The sequence below is a fragment of the Prorops nasuta genome, unplaced genomic scaffold, assembly GCF_024137725.1.
Source record: "Prorops nasuta isolate Cenicafe-Biocafe unplaced genomic scaffold, Cenicafe_Pnas_1.2 PNAS00005, whole genome shotgun sequence".
NCBI classification, from domain to species: domain Eukaryota; kingdom Metazoa; phylum Arthropoda; class Insecta; order Hymenoptera; family Bethylidae; genus Prorops; species Prorops nasuta.
Genome location: NW_027116802.1, coordinates 6,341,703 through 6,364,486, shown reverse-complemented (window position 1 = coordinate 6,364,486; position 22,784 = coordinate 6,341,703). Strand labels below are relative to the sequence as shown.

At 41.5% G+C, this 22,784-nt stretch overlaps 4 protein-coding genes across 8 annotated transcripts in view; 2 read left to right on the top strand and 2 right to left on the bottom strand.

Moving 5' to 3' along the window:
- Window positions 1–162: 162 nt before the first annotated feature.
- Ge-1 (Enhancer of mRNA-decapping protein 4 homolog Ge-1) lies at window positions 163–5,179 on the top strand. Of its 2 annotated transcripts, none has more exons than XM_066727386.1 (8): window positions 163–277; window positions 496–564; window positions 719–924; window positions 991–1,370; window positions 1,450–1,709; window positions 1,788–3,409; window positions 3,482–3,689; window positions 3,772–5,179. In XM_066727386.1, the coding sequence occupies exons 2-8, from the start codon at window positions 515–517 to the stop codon at window positions 4,253–4,255; spliced, it is 3,210 nt and encodes a 1,069-aa protein (XP_066583483.1). In that variant the 5' UTR covers window positions 163–277; window positions 496–514; the 3' UTR covers window positions 4,256–5,179. The 2 variants fall into 2 exon arrangements, with proteins under 2 accessions (XP_066583483.1, XP_066583484.1); XM_066727387.1 differs by having other exon boundaries at window positions 182–272.
- A 150-nt stretch (window positions 5,180–5,329) lies between these two features.
- Window positions 5,330–7,255, bottom strand: LOC136773606 (rRNA-processing protein UTP23 homolog). The gene is made up of 3 exons (XM_066727388.1): window positions 6,275–7,255; window positions 5,947–6,179; window positions 5,330–5,870 (listed from the first exon to the last, which is right to left on the bottom strand). The coding sequence occupies exons 1-3, from the start codon at window positions 6,392–6,394 to the stop codon at window positions 5,426–5,428; spliced, it is 798 nt and encodes a 265-aa protein (XP_066583485.1). The 5' UTR covers window positions 6,395–7,255; the 3' UTR covers window positions 5,330–5,425.
- A 2,001-nt stretch (window positions 7,256–9,256) lies between these two features.
- Window positions 9,257–21,239, bottom strand: trbl (tribbles). Of its 2 annotated transcripts, none has more exons than XM_066726630.1 (4): window positions 20,743–21,239; window positions 17,818–18,517; window positions 13,983–14,284; window positions 9,257–10,875 (listed from the first exon to the last, which is right to left on the bottom strand). In XM_066726630.1, exons 2-4 carry the CDS (start codon window positions 18,112–18,114, stop codon window positions 10,425–10,427), a joined length of 1,050 nt encoding a protein of 349 aa, XP_066582727.1. In that variant the 5' UTR covers window positions 18,115–18,517; window positions 20,743–21,239; the 3' UTR covers window positions 9,257–10,424. The 2 variants fall into 2 exon arrangements, with proteins under 2 accessions (XP_066582727.1, XP_066582728.1); XM_066726631.1 differs by lacking the exon at window positions 20,743–21,239 and adding an exon at window positions 19,770–19,898.
- The window catches only part of LOC136773191 (probable RNA methyltransferase CG11342), a 22,793-nt gene continuing 20,202 nt past the window's right edge, over window positions 20,194–22,784 (top strand). The window contains exon 1 of one of the 3 annotated variants that reach the window (XM_066726632.1): window positions 20,194–20,634. The gene's annotated coding sequence lies outside the window, so the exon portion shown is untranslated. The other 2 variants (XM_066726633.1, XM_066726634.1) reach the window with 2 other exon arrangements.

Genomic DNA, 22,784 nt, shown 5'->3' with positions numbered 1-22,784 from the left:
AAATGATCCGAACAGCAGTGTCAGCAGTGATGTGAACTCCTGCCTGGAGGAGTGTATATAGTTAAAATGAACAAACCCTAATATGTATACTTTGATATAGTGCGACTCATGGGAAAGTATATAGTTTCTGCTTGCGTTATAAAACTCTCTCTCTGCGGAAATAATTTCTGCAGGTGGCGTTTGAGTATTGCTTTTCTTTTACTGCCAGTGAATGTTACTGCCACACTTTTATTTAACGAGATAAGAGAGGATCAAGGGGATTGATCACTAGTGTAAGGTTGAGTTTCCAAATTTTTTGTATCTGAATTATTACTACCACTTCCCACTCCTGATTTTTAGATTTTAAGAATTTTATGTTTAAAATTTAAAAGGTTAGAAATGAGCCGTTTGATGTTCGTAAAGTAACAGGAGTACCACCGGCTGGAGTTAGAATAAGCCACCTTTTATTGGATAACTTATAAAGTTTTAATTTTTACCTATTATTTGTGTTTTTAGATCATTCAAATTCTACAAAATGATCAAAGCCGAAGAGGATAACCTCGGACAGTTTTTTCCACAGACAGTGTAAGTAATTATCACCACTTTTTTTTCATTTTATTCACAGTAATCAGTTTAAACGGATATATATGTTTCCTTATTTTATGAATGTAGATACATTTTTTTATTTAAGACAAATATTAAGGTAAAAATTATTGCTTAGCACTTTTTCTCAATGCAGGGAATTCAATGGTCAAGAGAACCATCATTCTGTGGAATTGTACAGTAGAGATGTTTTAGTGGTTCCTCCTCCAGGAGGACATGATCATGGGAGCTCTAAAGTAAAATTAAAAAATATTGTAGATTTTTCATGGGAGCATAAACTATATTCTGGGCAATTACTAGCAGTTCATATGTCTGGAAAATATTTAGCTTATGCGATAAAAGGTAAAGGTATATTATTTATTATCACAGTCATACTCCTGTACATTACATTATTGTATATTTTTATAGTAGGAACAGGTAATGGTGGTGTTGTAAGGGTTGTACATAAGGAAATGGAACAAAGAGCATTATTACGTGGGATGCGTGGCTCTATACAAGACTTAGCTTTTGCGCATGTAACCAATGCCATATTAGCTTGTATTGATTCCACAGGAATTCTTTTTATACATACTATTGAATCTACAGCAACAGAACTATTATGTAATTTAGTATTACAAGTAGATGCAGATGATGTATCTCCAACTACTCATCGTGTAATTTGGTGCCCCTATATTCCTGAAGAAGGAATAGATGGTGATGAAGTATCCAAGCTTCTAGTACTGACTAGAGGTTCAAAAGCTGAGTTGTGGTCAGTAACCACAGTAGCTTCAAGGTTTAGATCAGTTGAGGTAATCTATCAAAATTAATTACATTTTTTTCATCATGCATTTTGTGTATTTGATATAATAATTAATGTTTAATAAATAGGCTACTTCTCAAGCAGTGAAAGAGTGTGGGGGTATGCTTGAAATTGGTCAGCATACTGGAACTATAGTAGAAGCTACTTTTAGTCCTGATGGTACTGCATTAGCTACTGCTAGTCTTGATGGAGAAATAAAATTTTTCCAAGTAGTTATGCATGGAAACTCTCAGCAACAACCAAGATGTTTGCACCAATGGAAACCACATAATGGAAAGCCTATATCTTGCTTATTTTTCCTTGATGATCACAAGAACTGCATGCCTGAGTAAATTTATAATTGTCTATGATGTACTGAATTAATCAAATTTTATTATTAATATAATACAATTTTTACCTTCCTTAGTGTGCAATTTTGGAGATTTGCAGTAACAGGATGTGATAACAATTCAGAAATTAAAATTTGGTCTTGTGAATTATGGACTTGTTTACAAACCATTAAATTTGGACCAAATCCAACAACAGGGAAGATCCCTGTCTTAAAAGCAGGTTTAGATCTTAGTGCAGGATATCTTTTATTATCTGATATATATAGTAAAGTACTGTATATACTAAATCTGTCAAAGGATGGTGGAGAAGCAGTCGCCCGTGTCAGTACAATATCGGAATTTCTTCTGCCAAATCCAATTTTAAGCTTCGGAATAGTCGATGCTGGTCCACGTAAAATTCGTCCAAGTGGAGAATCATTGGAGGATCTTTGCCCCTTTGACGAAGACTCGGAAGAACAATTGTTGATTCGTATGTATGTAGTACAACCAAAGTCTCTACAAGAATGCCACATTGCTTTTAAACCTGCAGTACAAGCATCTAAAAATTGCTTGATAGAGACAATCACACATGACTCGCTAGATTATTCCGAAGATATGCCAGAAATTGGTAGCGGTAATCATAATGGGATAGCGGATAATAATGGTGAAGAAGATGGGTCTTTATCCGCGACACTAGAATCGTCGCCAAATCACAATGCCGGTTTAAATCTAATGACACCTGATGCATTTAGCTCGCCAGCTAAAAAGGAGAGCAACGAGCTAGATTCAAATAGAGCAAGTCCTGAATTAGGAGATGTATTGACAACCAGTCCATCTATGGCAAAAGCAGTGCAAGCTTTAAACACTGCTGATCCTCCATTAACCACAAATGAAGTGGAAGATCATCCACCCATAAGTGGAGGTAGCAGTCCTTCCAGAGAAGTTAGAGAAATTCTGTCATTGAAAACTGAAGATGAGCAAAAAGTTGATATTAAAACTGAAAAAACTCCTGGCGAGGGCTGGCATAACATTCCTATGGTTTTACTGAAGGAAAGTGTCCATGCGATGCAGGAAGGCAGTGATTTCCGCGATGGAGGGGATAGTGAAGTGCAGAGAAAGTCAACAGAAAAGGATTCGTCTACTGTAACTGATGTAGATTCAAACTGGCAAACAGCAAAACTTAAAACCGAGCTTATGAATAAACTAGACTCAATAGCAGGTGTTATTCAAGTTCAACGAACGGAGATGCGAGAATTACGAGCAGAAGTTAACAGGTTACGTCAAGAAACCCCTTTAAATACAAAAATTGACTCTAGTTTTGCACAAATATCCTCACGATTAAATACTCTCTTAGAGAGAGCACAGTATAGACAAGCCAATCGTTTGCTTGATTTCATGAATGTTCTCGAGCCTAAATTACAAGAGAACATTGAAAAAATCATGCCTCGAATAGTTGAGGAAACTGTAATGTCTATGAAGCATCAAATAAGATTGGACGTTGAGCAGATAAATAGTGTCTTAAAAGAAAATTTGACACAGCTAGTCAGTAGTTCACAAGTGAAAGATAATTTCTCGAAAACTATCTCACAAGCAGCTAAGCCTGCTCTTGATACTGCTTTTAAGGATGCTTTTACAAATGTTCTTTTACCTGGTATGGAAAAGGCTTGCCAAACTATGTTCAGACAAGTGCAAGATGCTTTTGTCAGGGGTACTAGAGAATGTAAGGCAATACATTTTTTATCAAAATTTTTATAACAAAAGAAAATGATGAATCTAATATTGCTTTTTTAAGATCTACAAAATGTTGAAGCTGTGACAGAGAAACAGAACCAACGACGTCATGAACAACAGAGCGAAGCTTTGGCTAATTTAATTCGTCAAGAGCTTCAGTCAGAGTTAACTAGAGGATTAAACTTAATGCAGGAAGGTACCATTCGCACAGTTAGAGATAGTATTAGAGATAACTTAAGTCAACAACTTACTGAAATAACAACAGCGCGGTGAGTGATGAAAATAATGAATAGTAAACGTAAATATGTAATTATTTTGGAATTTATGAAATATATTTATACACATTTTTAGGTCAAGAGCGACCACGCCGGCTATACCGGTTGCAAATGCAGCAGATGTTCAAGCCCGTGTTATGTCACTTTTGCAAAGAGGCCAGTTAAATGCTGCTTTTCAGCAAGCTCTAAGTGCAAGTGATTTAAGCTTAGTTGTATCGCTTTGCGAAAGAACCGAGCCTTCTCGAGTGTTCTCATGTCCTGTACCACCTCCAGGACAAGGCACTCGCTGTGTTCTTCAACAACCTGTCATCTTGTCTCTAGTGCAACAACTATCAGCAGACTTGGGGCACCGTACAGAATTAAAGCATAGGTATTTGGAAGAAGCGATATTGAACTTGGATCCCAATGATCCAGTAACGAGAGAACATATGGGCACTGTTCTACTAACATTGCAAAATCAATTAGCGACATTTGTCACGGCAAATCCAAATCATCGGTCAAGTCGTCGGATGAAAATGCTAGGTATGGCTGCTAGTGCGCTTCTCAGTCAACACCCTTGACCAGTCAGCGTTTAAATATGTTTTTTTTTCTGAATACAAAAATGTATGATAAAAAATTTTGTACTTTCAGTTTCAAATAATTGTATTCTAGCAAAAAAAACTTTTCATATTATATATAATATATACTATATTGCTACTGTAATTATATACGTGCGTGGATCCAGGCTTGCAGCTTGATTAAAGTAATTTGGTTCGACATGTGTCTTGTGACATTAAACAAAAATAATGTTTTTCTATTATTTTGCAAACCGTGATCTATGTCATGAAAATTTTCAGTGAAGAAATTACGTCCTTTTCTAATTACATATTTTAAAAGAACTTCCACTAAATTTTGTAGAAAGTTCTGTACAGTATATTAAAAAGATAATGTTGATTTCCAAGTAAATTTTACTAAGTAATATACGTAAAAATACGGCTTGACAAGTTTTTTTGTTTAAACATTATAATATCTCTTAGATCTAAATAGTACGTGTCTTTATAGTCAAAGATTTAAATTTGCTAGTATTTTTAAGGAAAACTTTAAAACAGGATATTCTCATTCTGACATCAAAGTATTAATAAATATTGATCTATTTTAAAAGATGACATAAATTTTATTATAGCTTTAAAACAATCTCTGCCAAATGTACAATATGGAAGACTTATCATCTGCTTATGAAGGTACATTTTATCAACTTTATATTCTGTATCATTTCATGCATTTAAAAGCCACAACTACTAAATATTTTGACTCTGAAAACAAGATTTGCTCTTTTATTTTTTATTATTTTTGGACAATTATAATTTTAGCGTTGTGTTCATCTTTATAATTTTAAGAAAATTAAGTTATAGCTATTTTATAAGTTTTATTTTACAGAAATAGATTGTACAATTATTTTTATGACTTACACAACTGCTATCAAAAGATATTGCTCTACAAAATTTAATAGCTGCTTTCCAATAAAATATGCAACAAATTATTAACTGTATAAAAGCTTCTATTTAATTATAAAAAAATTATTTTGTCTATTATGTACTATTAATGTTAAAGAGATATTATTGGATATTTCATTTTCCAAAAAAATCATATTAAAATACTGCGGTATATATTTTATTTATATTTATAAATATTATAGAAACATTATTGTAACAATAAAAAAATTAATCTATACACAAGTCTGTTGAACTTATCTAAGGTTTGACACATCGCGTATTTAGTTTTTGTTTTATTTCATTCATTAAAGCCTCTCTAATGTGTGGTGCCATTTTTATCTTTTTAGTTCTTTTCACAGCCTTTGAAACATCCTTCAACTTCTTACTTTGAGATGAAATATTAGGCTTATTTTTTTTTTTTTTTTTTAAACAACTCAATGGATTTGGACCACCTTTCACTTTTTTCTTTCTTGGGGTTTTTTCATTACTTTGTATCAGACCTGTCTGCTTTTTTAAGATTTCTATATTTTTTTGATCCCATGTAGTCATCCCTAAATTTTTCTGCATATTGCAAGCATATTCTTGACTTGCTGTTGATGGTGACTCTAAAGTAGGTGCTTTTCCATGTAAATAAAGCAATGGTACACCAGGTATGTTTCTCATTACATCTTGTAGTTCACGATCTTGTGTTGCAATTATATATCTACATGATAGGAGTAATAGGGAGAGTTAATGTAAACACTGTAATTTTAATTTAACAGAAGTATATTTATAGTTACCTAGAAAGATTATTATCAGCAACCATAGATTTTAAACACTCTGCACCAACAACAGGTTTCTTATCATGCCCACATTTATGTACAGCAAATTGCTTAATAATTTTTGTTGCTCCAATTAAAGCATTAGAAAAGTTACAAAGATTCTCCCCTTCTTGTATGACACATGGTGTTGTCAACAACTTAACCTCAGCTTGTATATATTTTGTTAGTTGATCTCGTATGTTAAATTTGTTCTAGAAAATTTGGAGAAGCTCTATCTTTTACATTTCTATAATAAACTTACTAGCATATAATAAAAAATTAATGTAAATCCATTTTTTAAACTAACCTCTAGAGCTGCAACAGCAAAAGTTCCATCAATCAATATCTGAAAAGGTATTCGAAACTGAAAATTATTGATAAAAAATGCTAGATTTTTTTTTGCTTTTTTATTTCTTGATGTTTTCATTGTGAGCGGTCTGGGAGTCGATCGGCTCGACCGGGACTTGGAGTCGGAACACTCGGAACTGTCGGATGTCGGAAGTCGGAGCTGGGAATTCGGAAGTAGTCGGCTGTCGGAAGTACGGAAGTCTTGGCTCTCGCACTAGTCGCACTATCTCAAATCTCCTTTTGACGACTCCATTCCTCAATCCCAGTACTCCCTACTTCGACACGACGCCGCCAGATGGCCACCTAGTAGCGATCTCGCTCATGAGTTGTCGCCCGCACAATATTGACTGAATTGACTCCCCTGCCCCTGGCCCTTACTCCTACATACCAAGCCCGGCTTGGGTCACTTGCACCAACAGTGTTTTATTTAAAATGAATAGTTTATGTGACATGAAATATACCACTTTTAAACAGAATTTAAATTAGATAGTATATTTAATGTAACGTTTACTATACAATTTTAAACACGGTTTAAATTAAACATCGTTGGTGCAAGTGACTCCTCTAATCGGGCTAAACTCATATGTATAGTTCATGCAAGGAAAACTATACTACTTTAGGCCGAGTCCTACCAAAGCCTGGCTAGCTAGCCCTCAAAGCTACTCTCAAGTCGGGCTTGGTGGTCTTGACCTGCTTAACGGGATCCCTCACGCCTACTTTATCGACAGTTCAAGTCAATAAACAATTAGTTTAATAAAATTCAAATGCAAAGCGAATTGAACAATCGTGGGTTTGTAGGACAATGTGCCAGTCCTAACGAGTCAAACGAACTTAAAAACACTCAAATTAGTTGAAAAATAACCCTGTACCATTGTGCCACGTTGTTGAAGAGAGGTTACTTTTGGTTATTTCCACTTCAAGAACGCGGGACAGTGGTACAGCGTTATTCTTCATCCGATTTGAGTTTTTTTAAGCTCGATTGACTCGTTATAATTGGCACCTTGTCATAAAGAAGCCCGTTTTTACAATTTGCTTCGCATTTGACTTTTATTAAACGAATTGTTTATTGACTTGTACTGTCGTAAAGCACGCGTGAGGGATCCCGTTAACGGGATCCCTCACGCCTACTTTATCGACAGTTCAAGTCAATAAACAATTCGTTTAATAAAAGTAAAATGCGAAGCAAATTGAACAATCGGGCGTTTGTTGGACAATGTGCCAGTCCTAACGAGTCAAACGAACTTAAAAACACTCAAATTAGTTGCAAAATAACGCTGTAGCATTGTGCCGCGTTCTTGAAGAGAGGTTACTTTTGGTTATTTCCACTTCAAGAACGCGGGACAGTGGTACAACGTAATTCTTCATCCGATTTGAGTTTTTTTAAGCTCGATTGACTCGTTAGAATTGGCACCTTGTCATAAAGAAGCCCGTTTTTCCAATTTGCTTCGCATTTGACTTTTATTAAACGAATTGTTTATTGACTTGTACTGTCGGTAAACAATTCGTTTAATAAAAGTCAAATGCGAAGCAAATTGGAAAAACGGGCTTCTTTATGACAAGGTGCCAATTCTAACGAGTCAATCGAGCTTAACAAAACTCAAATCGGATGAAGAATAACGTTATACCACCGTCCCGCGTTCTTGAAGTGGAAATAACCAAAAGTAACCTCTCTTCAAGAATACGGCACAATGGTACAGCGTTATTTTTCAACTAATTTGAGTGTTTTTAAGTTCGTTTTACTCGATAGGACTGGCACATTGTCCTATAAACGCCTGATTGTTCAGTTTGCTTCGCATTTGAATTTTATTAAACTAATTGTTTATTGACCTGTACTGTCGGTAAAGCACACGTGAGGGATATACGGCTGCTCGAATCTAGGACCCTGGCCCTAGTTTTGTTTTTACTCACCCACCTGCGATTCCCATAGGAATCGTACTCTCGCTTTTCTATCCATTTTCCAATTTTCCGAAATCATACCGGGTCAAATCTCTCACACATTTTGAACATTTCCCAAAAAGTCACAAATTGTCACGACTGTCTCAACGACTCCCACTCTCAGAATCAGAATATATACTTTTTAATTACGCCATACAGCACACTTGACTAAAAGTTGTCTGTAAACATTTTTTAGTCATTTAATTGACTAAAAGACGCCTAAAAGATGTTTTTAAGTCATTAGGCGTTCTTTGGAACAAAATTTTAAGGTTGGAAGAAATGCAACATAGCAAAATCTCTGACAAACCGTGTGTCAACGATACGGCCGGATACGGTAGTCGATATTCAGTTAGATAGTAGAACCGGCAGATAGTGTTTAGTAACATCGAGACTGTCACATAATGTTTTTATAGTAATTTTCTATTTTAACTTCCAGACTTCCAGTGTACGTCAGTGCATGTACGTACTTATATAGGCCTCCTTCTTGTGCTGCATCCTGCTGCAATGAATGCATACTAAGCATTTGTTCCAAAATACCACCCGGATGCACTCGAGGACGACTTTAATATGACTTGGTTGATGCTATGGACTATGGACGGTATATGTCTGCGAATCATAAGAGGCCCCCGAATGCACCTGGGTGGTATTTCCGAACGTACCATACGGGATATTGTCACGATGATGCACAACGGCATAGAAAAGTGAAGATGTGAATTGATGCATATAAAAATTTTTCCATGTTCTATACACATTTGGATCATTACTTAATATTATTATTATGTTGAATTAAGATTTATGTAAAAGTAGCATTTACTCTTCATACTAATAATTTGTCATATACCAAGTTAGGAAAATTTCATATTGATCATTGTTGACTGTGTAAAAATTACGAGTTCCATTTCTATCCCAATTAAAATGTGTAAGTCGATATTAAAATTTTCATTTTTACCTTTTTAAAATATATTTATAACTTTAGCTTTGATAAAAAATAGTGTACGCGCAAAAATTAATCATAAACATCACTTTATTTCTTTCTATTTACAGAAATGTATATAATTATTCGTTCTAATGAATAGTTTTGTGATAGGACTTAGTCGATTCAGCTTATATACATCTTAACTGTTATCGGACGCGTTCGTATATTCGTATATTATCATACCCTGACTTCTATGCACGGTAAATAGTAAAAAGTATGTACATCACTGAGACTCGGTTGTCTGTTTAATTAATTTTTTGAATATTGTACGAATCATTGGATGTCAGAGCAATTACTCATCTAAAACGTCTGCTGGAGTAACACTGTTAAGTTTTCTTTTAACTGAACTAGCAACTCATCATCAAATACTGACATCTGAGCGAAAAGCAGATGATATATCTGCATAAAGAACAGAAAGAATCACTGTTAAAAGAATAAAATTTAGTAAGAACCTTGGCTAGCTTTTGACAGAAATTTGAAAAACGAAAAATACGCAAACGGATCAAACTAACATACTATGAAAAGATCGCATACTCATATTGAGCACCGATATCAATGCGCAAGTCTAATTAAGACAAAAAGCTATCCAAAGAAAACCAAAAATAATATCCGGCAATAAAAGATTAAATGTAGTAGAAGGATAGACAACATTTCATCTATATGATTTGGAAAAAAAAACAGACTTAAGTTCTTATTGTATTTGTAATGAACGCGTTCAACCTTGTACCCTGACACAAACGATATGAAAAATGATCAAATCGCACGGAGATTATTGCTCGGTGCTAGAAGGATGCATTATAAAATAAAGGAACGACGATCCCTTCGAAAAAGTTACAGCCCAATGCGTTAACCCTTATCGTACAAATGGCACGCCTCGTCTGCGACATATGTTTCATTCGATACGCTAAAAGAACCTGGCTTTACTGTACTGTACACGTGCACCATTGCGAGTCCCCATCGAATTTAGGAACTTTGAGAGCCGAGATCATCCGCGTCGCGCCTTCTAATATAATCGATAAAAAGGTGTGTCACGAGGATAATAAGAATGATTCGCGGCGCAACGACAGATCTCTTTTAAGATATCTTACTATCGACGCAGATTTTATTGTTCTATTATTCGAAATTGTAAGTTTCGATAAGGGTTAAAGCGTAGAAATGGGCGCCGTTGCGCGTGGAATTAATTCTTCACACGGAAGAGTCAGTCTTGAGGATTGATGGAGAGCTCGGGGACGAGCTGGTCCTGAGAGTAGGACCTTCCAGAGGTCTGGCAGATTCGAAGTGGCTTGGACAGCCAAGGATGGAGGAGTACGTCCTCGGCGTGGGGTCTTTCCGACGCTTCCTTCCTCAGGAGTGAACGTATAAGGCAGCGTGCTCGAGGACTCAGACCCTCGGGGACGGCAAACAGTCCACGAGAGATCTTGGCGAACAGGAGAGCGTGCTCCGCGTCGTTGAAAGGATAACGACCGACCAGCATCGTGTAGAGGAGAACTCCTAATGACCAGATATCCGCAGCCATGCCTGAATAAGCACGGCCTGACCGTAAAACTTCTGGTGCCACGTAAGCCGGACATCCTCGACGATCGGTCAGCTTGTCATCCTGATTTTCCACGATCACAGCGTCTTCCAAGCTCTCCAGTCGAAGTCGTGTTCTATCAGAAAAAGAAAGAAAGAATTTTTCATCAGTCATTTTTCCAAATCACTACATTATGTTACATTTTTACAGCGCTAGTAAAGCATTATCCTTATTACCGTACGTGAGAAATTGTATATTTACAATTAAAACGAATAACTTATTATCGTACGATATCTCTTAATTGTTTACAAAAATTCTACGGGTCTTTTATGTATTATATAATTTGCTGCATATATATGCAATGGAAAAATTGAGAAATAAATAAAAAGGATAATCAGCGTGAACGGTCTGTTCTTTCCAACACGTAGACCTAAACAAAACTTTTCAATGCTTTGATGCTTCTCGCAATCGTGGAACGTGCGTGATAAGCGATTGAAATTCTCGTTCGATAAACGTGTCTCCGTGTTTTAATTAGGAAAGAGGTATTTTTTTGACTCAACGTTAATTTTAGTAATGCGTTTCAGTGGGATTGGTATAAGGGATTGGCAGCTGGAAGGAGAGTGCCGTTGATCAATCTACAACGCGGAAGTCTCGGCAGTCAACACGCGTGTTTATACGTAATACACTCCAGCTCTTGAGTAATTTCTCGCCCGATGACTGTTCGTTCTACTCGCGTTATCCGCAACGCGATATCCCATTTAAAAAGAGGTTTTTTTTTGCAATAACGAACGCGCGAGAGAAGTTGCTTAAAGACGAACCAAGCTGCACCCAGCGATTTTCTTGATCAATTATCGCGCACTTTGACTCAAAACGATCCTGATTTCACCGTGAGCCGCGAGAGAAGATTTTTCAACGAGCAGCAACATTGCACAATTATTAATTAAATTTGTAAAACGAACGACCAGTTTGACTAATCTTCTTGTTCAACGAGTCTTCCACGCAACGAGACAGAAGTTGCGTAAATTACAGAGATTATCGAAGGTGCGCGCGTTGTAGAAGGCTTTTCATCGATTTCCTGCGCTATCGCGGTTAAAGTGGGTCGACCAAAAATTTTTCCGTGCGATTTGGAGAGCTGGTCGCGGGCTTCCCGTTTAGAGGAGAAACGCGTGGCGAACTTGAAAATTAGGAACGAGTGTCAACGGCCTGAGATTCGAATGGATGAGAAGAGAGAGAGAGAGAGAGAGAGAGAGAGAGAGAGGAGGGGAGAAATTCAAAGTAAGAAATATCGTGTTGCGTCAGATCAGATGTTGGTGGGCCCGGTGCAGGCGTTGCGCATCCAAGAGAAAGAAAGAGGGTGGGAGAGGGGCGATGTAGCTTTCTTCGCAAACTTTCACCAGACGACGGACGACACGGCGTACGCTACGCCGCGGGTTCAAGAACCCTGGCCAGCATCGGTCATTCCGCCAGTAGCACGACAATTTCCCCATCAAGCTCTACAAAAATCCTTCCTTCCTTCCTTCCTCCTTTTCAGCAATGCCAACCAACGCGAAAAGGATTCGTCCGTCCATTGTACATACACCGAGATATAATTCTTACGTTACGCGAGTCTCCTAACTCTCTGGCCTATTCCTTTATCTCTCGTTTCACAATCTCTACCTCTGTGTAATCAAACCGGTTATCAACGCGATAGTTATCAGTAATGCTGAAATCCATTTTACTCGTAAAGTTTTGCAAATGCTGCCACAGCACCAGTCGCCAATATCGTCTGTTGGAATCTTCAGTGGAGAAAACAGTCGAAAGAAATTTCCTCCTTGGGACACGGATGCTCCAGTAAAATGAAGAAAACACCATCGCGTGGCTCTTCGACAATTGAATTACTCGAAGAGGCGCGTGAGTAAATTAGAGAAACCAAAGTGATCAACCGTAGAAGACAATTAGTGAATTCTGCGCGATTCTAATAGAATCTATATAATATCCGAGTCAATCGTGCTTCATACTTTTAATGAATTATTCAATTACAGGCTGTGTACACGAACGCTGAAACCCGGCAAGTTTTGCAACGAGCTGAGAATCGATGGCATAATACATAATGCGCGCGAGAGCCATAGCCTTTATGTCATATAAAGCAGGGCTTATTAGCTCTTTTCGCAAGATACCACGTCGAGAATGTCCGTGGTACGCGCTGGGATGAAAAGTGGATTTGTTTTATGGTATGGATTCCATCGGAGGAAAAATCATCGAAGATGAGAGCGTAGCTTGGAGCACGTGGACGACGAAGTTGGAAAGAAAGTGCACGCATTTCCTAATTATAGCAAAGTTTCAAAATCCTCAGTCGATGAACCAATGGGCTTTTCTCGCTTGCGACACAGCTCCCTCTCTCTCTCTCTCTCTCTCTCTTTCTCGCCTTGCGTTTGCCCCTTTCCTCCTTCGTTCGTTCTCTCATCTCACTTTCTTCCTCTCTCTTTCTCTCTTTCTTCGCTGTAGGCTGGCGGGATCAACTCGGCGAGCTGCAGGAATGCGAGCGAGTGCAAGCAACGATTGGCCAACGCAGCACACAACACACAGTCGAGATCTCGAGCGTTGCATACAACACACGACACACATCGTTTTCTTCGCTAGCCACGATATGTCGTGCTATCCGGAGAAAATACGTGTATCGCGAATATCAGGGTGTGCATGCGAGTGCGCTTTATGGGCGAGTTGCATTAGCAGCCCTAGAGACCGAGCGCGAGAACACGCCTTGCGAATACTTTGTCTCGCACTTGTACACACATATACAGTGTATATATGTGTGTCCCTGGAGCGAGAAGTTTCTGACGAATCCATGCACGATCCTTCTCTCTCTCTCTCTCTCTCCAACACTGCCCTTAAGAATCTCTCTTAATTTAGGATCTTTGGAGCGGACCAATGAAGGATAAGGATTTTCGCAGGATGGATTAATCGACTGAAACAGATGCGTGATTATTACCCTATATATATATATATATATATAATTAGCGCGAGAGTATAGAGAGAGACAATATTATTACAAGAGTAAATGTAGGCTGCTCGATGGAAATCGGTGTTTGAAATCGTAGCCCGGGGCTAGGTAGGAGCGAGGTAAGTATCGTGGGCGAGGATTTTTTCGAGGGAGAAGAAAGAGATGACGAAAGAGAGCCGTACGCGAGAGAGGTTCGGTAATAGGATTAGCCTTCGCACAAGTCGCGTAACGCAACGCTCTATGAAAATGAAGTTTCGGCATACCTGGCCTCGTCGGCGAAGACGAATTTCCTGAGTTTGAGGTCTCTGAGAACGACACCGTATTCGTGGCACGTAGCTACGGCCCTGGCAGCCTGCCGGAAGAGCCTCCTGGCCTCCGGCTCTCTCAGCCTTCTCCGCGCCCTCACGTAGGCGTGTAGGTCACCGTGATGACCCTCCAGCAACAAATATCTCCGGCCCCCAGGTGCCTCGACCACTCCCGCCACTCCACTGGCCGCCCCCGTGCCCTCCAGGCGTAGGTGCGCCTGCAGCAACGCGTCGCATCCTTTGTCACCCGCTGACAAAGCCTGCAAAACCAAAGAATCGTTAAACAACATCCACCAGGGCATGTACAGCCACAGACACTCTGCAAACTCTTCCCCCTCCCCTCAAATTCCATCCCACGAAGCACACACGACTCGCGATAATCGTGCTGGGTACTCTCGACTAGACACGCGCTACCCTTGACCCTTCGCGTCCGTTCGACTTTCAAGGTCGAAATTGCTGCCGTTCGATCCGGACATTGAACTCTTACGGCGAACAATTTCAACGAGCGATTCTCCACTTGTAAAGGAAGAGCGTTATTTGTCGAGTCAACTTTTCTTTCGATCCGAGCTTTGCATCGAGAGTCGTCGATTGGCTTGTATATATATACTGCCAGGTGACGAGTGGAGGGCTATTCTTATATATGTATATAAATTAATTTCTCACAAGTATATATAACTGCATTAGAATATATATAAGTCACGTGGACGTATCGAGTGGATTTATCGGTGTTTAATTTGTACAGGTGAGTCGATATTGTAATAGTCCCGAGAAGAGGAGAGCCGACACGTTCTGCTCGATCACATATTTCATTCCTATTGACAAAGGAATGAACGAAATCTTGGGTACTTTTGAAACTTTGTTCGTCAGGCCGTTCATCTCGGCTGTGTTGTAACTTGACACGGTTTCGAAACTCGAGTCCCATTAGTTTAATAAGGGCACAGAGTGCGTTTTTTCTTCTTCTTTTTTTTTACGAAATCGCACGACCAGCAATCGATGCTTACTTTTGAAATATCTCCATGCCGAGAGAGCCGGCCAAAAGCAAAATCGTTCGAGCTTTTGTCCGTGTGAGAATCGAGCAGTCGGAAAAAATTGTGACACCGTGTATGTGCGTGTGCGTGCCCTTACGAAACGCGGTTCCGATTATTGAGAAGGAAGAACCGTTTTCGTGGAATCTTGCAGCTTCGAGGTTGAGGAGGAAATGAGTCGAGGAACGATACAGGAGTCGATATACGAACTGATAATCTCCGTTGCGTTTCCCTCTTCCCGGAACACCATATCAGCGTCTCATTTTTACTCTCAAAGACCCGATTACCGCAGTGGTGAGTAAGTACACCGGCTCGTTATACGTGATTTATATACACTCGAAAGAAACGATCTCGCTTCCTGCACGATATTCCACGTGTTAGATTACATCTAGCATTCATCCAATACCCAAAGGTCAATCGAAAACAGGTTTCGCCTGGAGTTTAAGCTCCCTTGTCGATGATTGCGTGCTCCATTGATCGGTGTATACGATGCTCGGCTACCGTTTTTCTTACTCGCACGTGGAAATGTAATCGTTTAGCGGTGACAAGTCGCACCAGTTTTTGCCCCTCCTCCACCTCTCTCTCTCTCTCTCTCTCTCTCTCTCTTTCGCGATAATTCATGCGAGAAATACCTCGCATTTATTTTGCTCCGTCGCAATATCAACGGAGCCTGCGATTACACGTGTGGAAAACTCTGCGAAAGATTGCTACAGTGTGGAAGGAACGTTGCAGCAGTGGTGTTGGCTTTAACGAAATTGAAAAATTGATTGGTAGTGTGATGAAATTTTTGTCGAAGCCTCGGAAAGTATAAAAATAGTCCACATGTTGCGTCTCTGGAGGTGGGGGGGGGGGGGGAGGGGGGAGTTTGAGAGAGAGAGAGAGAAAGAGAGTTCGTCGATCCGGCTGGCGTTAAGAGAGTCGAGCGATATATTTAACGGAGCTGGACGCTGGTGATTACGCAGGGACGGACGTACGGAGTAAGCATCGATTAAATTAAACGGCTCGGACTTGAGAAATGATTATGAATAACGGCTTGGGAGTGATACGTCGAGGTGCAGCCTTGTATTTGTTCGCGATCCGATGATGTAAGCCACCTCATTGTATAACGCAACGATTCTAAAATGTTAATGGATACGCAGCGCAAGTGTGTCTATTGTATATAGCGCACCGAGCGCTTACGTGGCCCCCGCTCTAACGCGTGACGTTGGAATTTCTAATGTCACCTCTTAATTATTCTTCTTCTTCTTCGTCTTCTTAGCTCTCTTCTCCGTAGTTTCCGAAAATCTCGAGCACTCCGCAGCCTCATCAACTTTACGAACATTTTAAACAACTCTTATATACATATATATATATATATATATATTTGTCAATCACCAACACCGTCTGCAATTCGGTGTAATTTACACTCGAGAACGACCTGACACGATTCCGCTAATTACTAGGAATGTTGGCATCCCGTTAAGCCGATTATAACGAATTAAAGCTCGGCATTATTCGCGCCGAAAGTTCACCATTCCTCGTGCTATCTTTAGCCCGGCGTTTGCTAAAAATGATAACGAGCCCGAAATTGGCGTGGCGCGCCGCTATTGCGCTCATAATGACGAAATTCCTCGTCGATTATCAGATTGCCGTAATATTCTCGCAGTCTGCATTAACCACGAGTATAGATATTTGATGAAGCAGGTCGAGAATAAAGTTACAATTAGTATCCGTCGTTGGAGAAATAGCAGTTTTGAAATAACAATGACTATTATCGATTGCAGAAAAAATATTCCAATAGCGTTTGATCAGTCCTTGACACAGAGAAAGAACAGTGGACGATGAAGGAAACAGTTGCGAAACTCTCGCACGTTAATTAGCGAGTGTAGGAATTAACGAGAGAGCTTTGCGATGAGAGCTTGTAGAAAAAAGAACCATTTGTGGTTATTGCACTATTGTGCAACGTTTCAAGGCCGTCGAATGACAGAGACTCGCGGCAAATTATTCGCCAAGCGTTGGAGCGATAGCGCGAGTTTAAGCTTTTGCGCGAGTCGAAGCTCCACGGTAACTGCAGCGACTATGCGTCGATTACATCCATCCAGGGAATCCTTGATATTTCGAATATCCGCGTTCGCCAGTCGCGTGACACGATTAGCATCGAGCGATAAAAAATACTTCTCCATGGCTCAACGTAATTATACTTTCACGCTTAACAACAATTTATTCGATAAACTCCCCACAGTGTTCGACGTTTCTTTCGACTAAGAAAGAAGAACAACAAAAATGACTGTTATTAGAGAATTAACGGGAAAACAAGAGCACAACGTTGTAACGGAAGTGGTCGTTGAATGGTCGAGTTATCTTAGATAATGGTAAAAATAACGGATACCCCTATTTTAAGCGTCGTCGCCAGTGGAGAATCGGATATGAAAAATCCGCTACTCTTCGTACACACAGTGACTTGACCGGTACACCGCAATTGTGTCTTGGAGTTGAGATATTACTGGCTTATGCTTTGCCAAGTCTTCCTACATTCTGCCGCTTCTCCATATAACTGCTTCAGAAATAAACCTACTTTGCTCGAAACAAGTCCGAGCGAGTTAGCCTGCACTAGCGTCGTCGACTTTCGTTGGGTCGCTACGAAACGAATGGATGAGTCGTGCAGTATATTGTTATATAAAAATTATAAGCTTCGTGAGGGGAAAAGAGAGAGGGGGAGGGGGGGGGGGAGTGCTGAAGAGAAGATAAGGCTTCCCCGAGCGAGACTGCAGAAAATGGTGGTAGCTGACCTTGGCGACGAGTTGCTGGCCAGTTTGAACATCGACGCATCTGTAGAGAGCGCTACCCTCAGCCGGGCCGAGGAGGAGAAATCGATCGGCCAGGATGGTAGGTCCATGGTGATCAGTGGCAGCAGGTGCTGGCTCGCATTTCGAGAAGAAATTCGCCGGTGAAACCGAGCCTGTCTCGTCGCTGACCGGTTGTTGCTGCAAATCTTGCTGATTATTCGGTACGACGACAAATTTTCCATTATTGGATCGTGTCACTTGTAGCTGAAGCGGATGCTGCCTCGTACTCGCCACTCTCATATTGTGTCGTTTCACTCACGCACAACGTTTACACACGCGGCTGAACACACTATGTCCAATCCTTTAATAATTTGTTTGTTTGTTTGTTTGTTTTTTCTCTCTCAGAGTGACGCTTCGTTGTGCTTTGGCCCCTCAACGACGGTCAGCGCGCGTCGCACAGTCTCTCTTTCTCTTCTGTCGATAAATTTACTTCTCGTTTGCCGAGCAACGCCAGCTTTGACTAATAAACCGGATGCTCGGCCATTAACGGAAGTCTAACTTAATAATTCTAGACTTCTTAGACTTAGTTAGAAATATCACTTGTTGCGTGCTTCAACCCCTCTGGCTTTTTCCATATGAAGGATTCATATGTTTCGGGGTCCTTGGACGGAGGAAAGCAAGTTTGCTCGTTAAAACTCGGCTCCTGAAACAGAAAATCTCTGTGTGAGTCTGTGTACGAATAGCTTTTCACTGGACGTTATTGCGTTTGGTCATTGGTGCAATCTACACGAATTCTTCTGGGAGAGAGTTGCGGAAGATTACGGCATTGTTGGCGTATCGATAAGCGCTAATTGGCTAGAAACAACAACAACAGCAACAGCAGCAGCAGCAGCAACGTTGGCTTGGCTAGCTCTGAGTCTTGGCGGGATTAGAAATGATTGCAGCCATGCAGAGTGCCAGCGTGGTTACCGGTTGCTTTTGGCGCCCCGGCACGGCTCGTTAACGTATACAGTAACATAACATCCGATCTCTGCTTCGACCGTCTCCCTCCCTCCCCCCCCCCCCCCTTTCATCTACGCAATTTTAATTGTATTCCAACGACACGAGTTCCGTTCGTTAAGTCTATGATTCACGGACAATTTCAAAAGACGTCAGTTTCGACATGCGTCCCTGTTTTATGCGTAATTACCAGGGAGAAGGGGAGCCACGGTAAGGTCAGGGATATTGCTGCAAGCCTCTCGCGTTGCGCTATGCAGTCTACCCATAGTGGCTAAAATTTAGCAATGCGTTGACAAGTGCATTTTGCAAAAGCTCCTTTTTATTACTCGCTCTAAACCCATATATACATATAACCTACTAACGATTTTCTTCACTATTGTTACTCAACGGCGTTTCATCAGATCCCCGCACTGAAACTGAAACACCCTTTTGAAAGTTTTCGTTTGTCGGTTTACTTCAGTTCGAACGAGTTGCCGAAATATAATCAGTGAATGTCGTCGTATAAAAATGCTGCTACTCGTCCTTGAGATTGGTCGTGGCCGTCGGTATATAGCCGTGATTGGCGAATGAGCTTGAGAAGCGCGGGGCATATGCGAGGAGATGACGATCCAGTGAGCGGCGAGGAAAGGGTGAAAATAAAATATGAATGAAATTTTTGTTGAAACCGTGGGGTGGCGCTAGGGGGGTATCGATAGTCGCGACTCGTTCAACTTGCGATATCGGTACGCACTTGCGCAAAGCTCGCCTGCGTGTCAGCGCACCAAAGATCAGGGATGTGTTTATAAAAGAACGAATGCGTTCGAAACGACGCCACTCGAGGATCGACCCTGACTACGGTATGTGTTTTTTGCCCCCACCAATCTCGAGTGAAGATAAGACTTCGCTTATCTCCGGAATGATAGGTTACGGTGGACTGTGTTCGAAAACTGTTGACAGGTACGCGCGCGAACTCTAACCTTCTCAGATTGGACGTCGACTTGTTCAATGAACGCCATTGCGGATCTGACGAAATCCCCTTCGTACTTGGTGCTGCTATGGCTAAGCAAAAGCCTCTCACGTTTTTCGTGTCGAAACGCGCAGCGCTACCCCGATCGTTGGCAGATAACAGACCGATATCCTTCGGTAAGGTCAAAATGGCGGAGTTCCACGCTTGTCACAACGATATTGCAGGCGTCGCTTGCATTATTAGCGCGCGAAAATGACGCAACATCGCGAAATATATTGCCTAATATGTTCGCTGGCTTACGGCTGTCAGCCGAAAGCGCAACTGCTCAAATAGAATTCAATAAAAGATCTCGTTTTCTTATGTACATACACCAGTATATTGCAGCCCTCTGTTCCCCCACCAATTGACACTGGCGCACGCGCACGAACACACAGATTTTCCTATGTGTGATAGAGCATCCTGAAACGAGGCTTATCGTTTCGCAACGATTGTATTGAGACGATAAATAAATATACTCCGACATCAGCTGTAAAAACGATTTCCGGAAGTATTGATCGAGAAACGGAAGCTGCTTAGCAGCGCGGGAACGGAAGAGGCTGTTGCTTTACGCTTCTTTTTTTATCGTAAACGTAAGAAAAGCAAAAAAGGGGACCTCCTGCTATCCATTTGCCTCGAGTCAATAACAATCACTGCACTTTGCACTAAACTCACGCGAACCGTTTTCACGAGATATATGCGCATCGGTGTTTTGCGTGCGAGAATTCGCACACAGACACGCGAATCACGAACACTCGGCGAGGCAGGAAGGCAGACGCACGATCCCCCCGTCAGGGGACGGAAAACGGAAACGGAGAATACACTACAAACACGACTAAGTACGTATACAGTGTATGTACTATTTACAATATATGCCATACTGGTAATTCCTAAAAATCCGTGGATGAAAAACGCGAAGAGAGAAGCCACGCGTTTAAAGCTATTACCTTTTTGAATTCCGTTGGTGTCGCCGTACATTCCCGAACGATAAAACCTGTTCGAGATGAAATGGGAGAGAGATGAGGGATGAAGAGGATCTCCTCTATTGAATGAAGATGTGACAGTGCGTAGCCTTTCCCAAAGACGTAGAGAGCCGTCTGCTTGTTTTCCCGATTTGCCGGATGTATTGCTCTACGCGCGAATGTCAGGCTTCCTTTTAGCCTGAGAATCCTCGCTCTGGTGTTTGTTTTTGTTTTCCTTCCCTTCACAGTCTTCTTTCGCGGCGATTGGTCGTTTCTCCGAAAACGGGCGAGGTGTAAGAGAAGAAGGAGTTACGAAGAATTTGGATTTGGAAACTGAGCGTGGAAAAAAGAGGGTGTTTGGAAGGATGATACCGCGCTTTACACGGACGGTCCAACGTTTTGGGCCGGCCCCACCGCTCAGAAACGACGGCGGCAACAACAGTTGGGAGCACAAATCGTATGCGCCATTGTGCAGCTAACGACTGACTGAACCGAAGGCAAACGCTACGTTCCCAACAAACCGTAGCAAAGCGGACGGACGGGCAGGCAGGCAGGCAGCAGGCTCTCCTCGGGCACACCACACCACCGGTTAAGCAAACGGCGAAGGTGGGAGCGCATGCGCACTCGCAACCAACATCCACTGACGGATCCTATCAGTGCTAACCTAGAAAATCATCCGAAAACTCACGAGTGAGAAAGTTCAATTTAAATATTAAATCAATAAGCTGCTTTTTATCGAAGCGAAAAATTCCTTTCGGAAACTTTTCCAAATTCTTTCTCGTGCCATGTAAGCCATTCGGCTTTACAGTTATATCGTCATCGAGGTAAGCCTGTGATTCAGCTGTATACAATGCTTAAGACTTTTGTCAATATTGTCAAGATTGCGAAGAGACTCCCGATGATTAGTAATTTAAATATCGTTTATTCGAGGCTACGGCGACTGGTGCAATAAGTAAATGAGTTACGTGGCTTTTCAACGGGAAAAAGAGTGTATCGCGCAGGTGACGGAAGAAGTGGTGGAGGGGATAAATGCATTGCGGGCCAGGTGAACGGAAACAACGGGTCCTGCGGTTTTTCGTGACGGCCCTGGCCACATCATAGCAATACGTGGGACTCTGACTGTTTCGACACATGCATAGGCGAACTTTTCACGAATCGAAAATACACTTCCTTGATTCGCCAGACTCGCGGTATTGGCCGTTTTGGACCGGGACGGTCGGTGGGAAAGGGGAAAAGAGAAACAACGAAGAAATTGTAAGAATATCTTTCTTTACCGTCGCCCTTGGCCTACCTTAACGCATTTCTCCATTCGTGCGGGTGGAATTGAAATATCCGGACGCGCATTACTCCACCCACGCGAGCGCGAAACAGAGGAGCGTTCATCAAACGAGAATAATTATGCACGGACCAGCGCGTAATTAGCATTGAGATCGTGTGTGTTACGGAAACGCAATCGGCGGCCGTGGCTCGGACGTGGTGCAGAATTACTGCAAGTCTACGCGTAGTAGTGGAGGCTGACGAGATGGTGCAATGCAATAGGGGGATTTCGGAAATTGGTCAGGTCGACGTCAGGGTGAACGTTGCTGCGAGTTTCGTTGATACACAAACTAAGCGGGAGGGGGGTGGGGGGCTTATAGTTGATGCGCGGCGTTGGCGTTGGTTTGGTGACCGTCACCGGCGCTGCCTTCGTTCTTCGGATAGAGAGAGAGAGAGAGAGAGAGAAGGAGATGGGAGGAGGGGGGGGGGGGAGGGGTAAGAGAAGGTGGGGAGCGAGGCAAGGAGAGCGAGAGAGATAGAGTCGATTGCGTGGCGCTTGGATCACGCTCGAGTCACAGGCCTTCGAATTTCCAAACGCGCGGTCCCTGTCGACCGGATATTGGTCAACTTGTGCTTTTTTTTAACCCGTACCTTCCCGCCTCCTCGCCACGCGGCGCCGCACCGGCATCGAGCCTTCAGCCAGTGCTCTCGTACGAGGATCCTCGATGGATCCCCCAATACCTCCATATTTCTGATAGAGACGCTCTTAT

What these genes read in the sequence shown, in the direction of transcription:
- Ge-1 (XM_066727386.1), top strand. Translation starts at nt 515, where the DNA reads ATGATCAAAGCCGAAGAGGATAACCTCGGACAGTTTTTTCCACAGACA. An exon ending in TTTAGCTTATGCGATAAAAG is followed by an intron (nt 925 to 990) that starts GTAAAGGTATAT and finishes ATATTTTTATAG; the next exon opens with TAGGAACAGGTAATGGTGGT. An exon ending in ACTGAAATAACAACAGCGCG is followed by an intron (nt 3,690 to 3,771) that starts GTGAGTGATGAA and finishes ACACATTTTTAG; the next exon opens with GTCAAGAGCGACCACGCCGG.
- trbl (XM_066726630.1), bottom strand. Translation starts at nt 18,114, where the DNA reads ATGAGAGTGGCGAGTACGAGGCAGCATCCGCTTCAGCTACAAGTGACA. An exon ending in GCCAGCAACTCGTCGCCAAG is followed by an intron (nt 14,285 to 17,817) that starts GTCAGCTACCAC and finishes TTGGTTTTGCAG; the next exon opens with GCTTTGTCAGCGGGTGACAA. An exon ending in GTCTTCGCCGACGAGGCCAG is followed by an intron (nt 10,876 to 13,982) that starts GTATGCCGAAAC and finishes TTTTTCTGATAG; the next exon opens with AACACGACTTCGACTGGAGA.
- LOC136773606 (XM_066727388.1), bottom strand. Translation starts at nt 6,394, where the DNA reads ATGAAAACATCAAGAAATAAAAAAGCAAAAAAAAATCTAGCATTTTTT. An exon ending in TTGCTGTTGCAGCTCTAGAG is followed by an intron (nt 6,180 to 6,274) that starts GTTAGTTTAAAA and finishes CAAATTTTCTAG; the next exon opens with AACAAATTTAACATACGAGA. An exon ending in GCTGATAATAATCTTTCTAG is followed by an intron (nt 5,871 to 5,946) that starts GTAACTATAAAT and finishes CCTATCATGTAG; the next exon opens with ATATATAATTGCAACACAAG.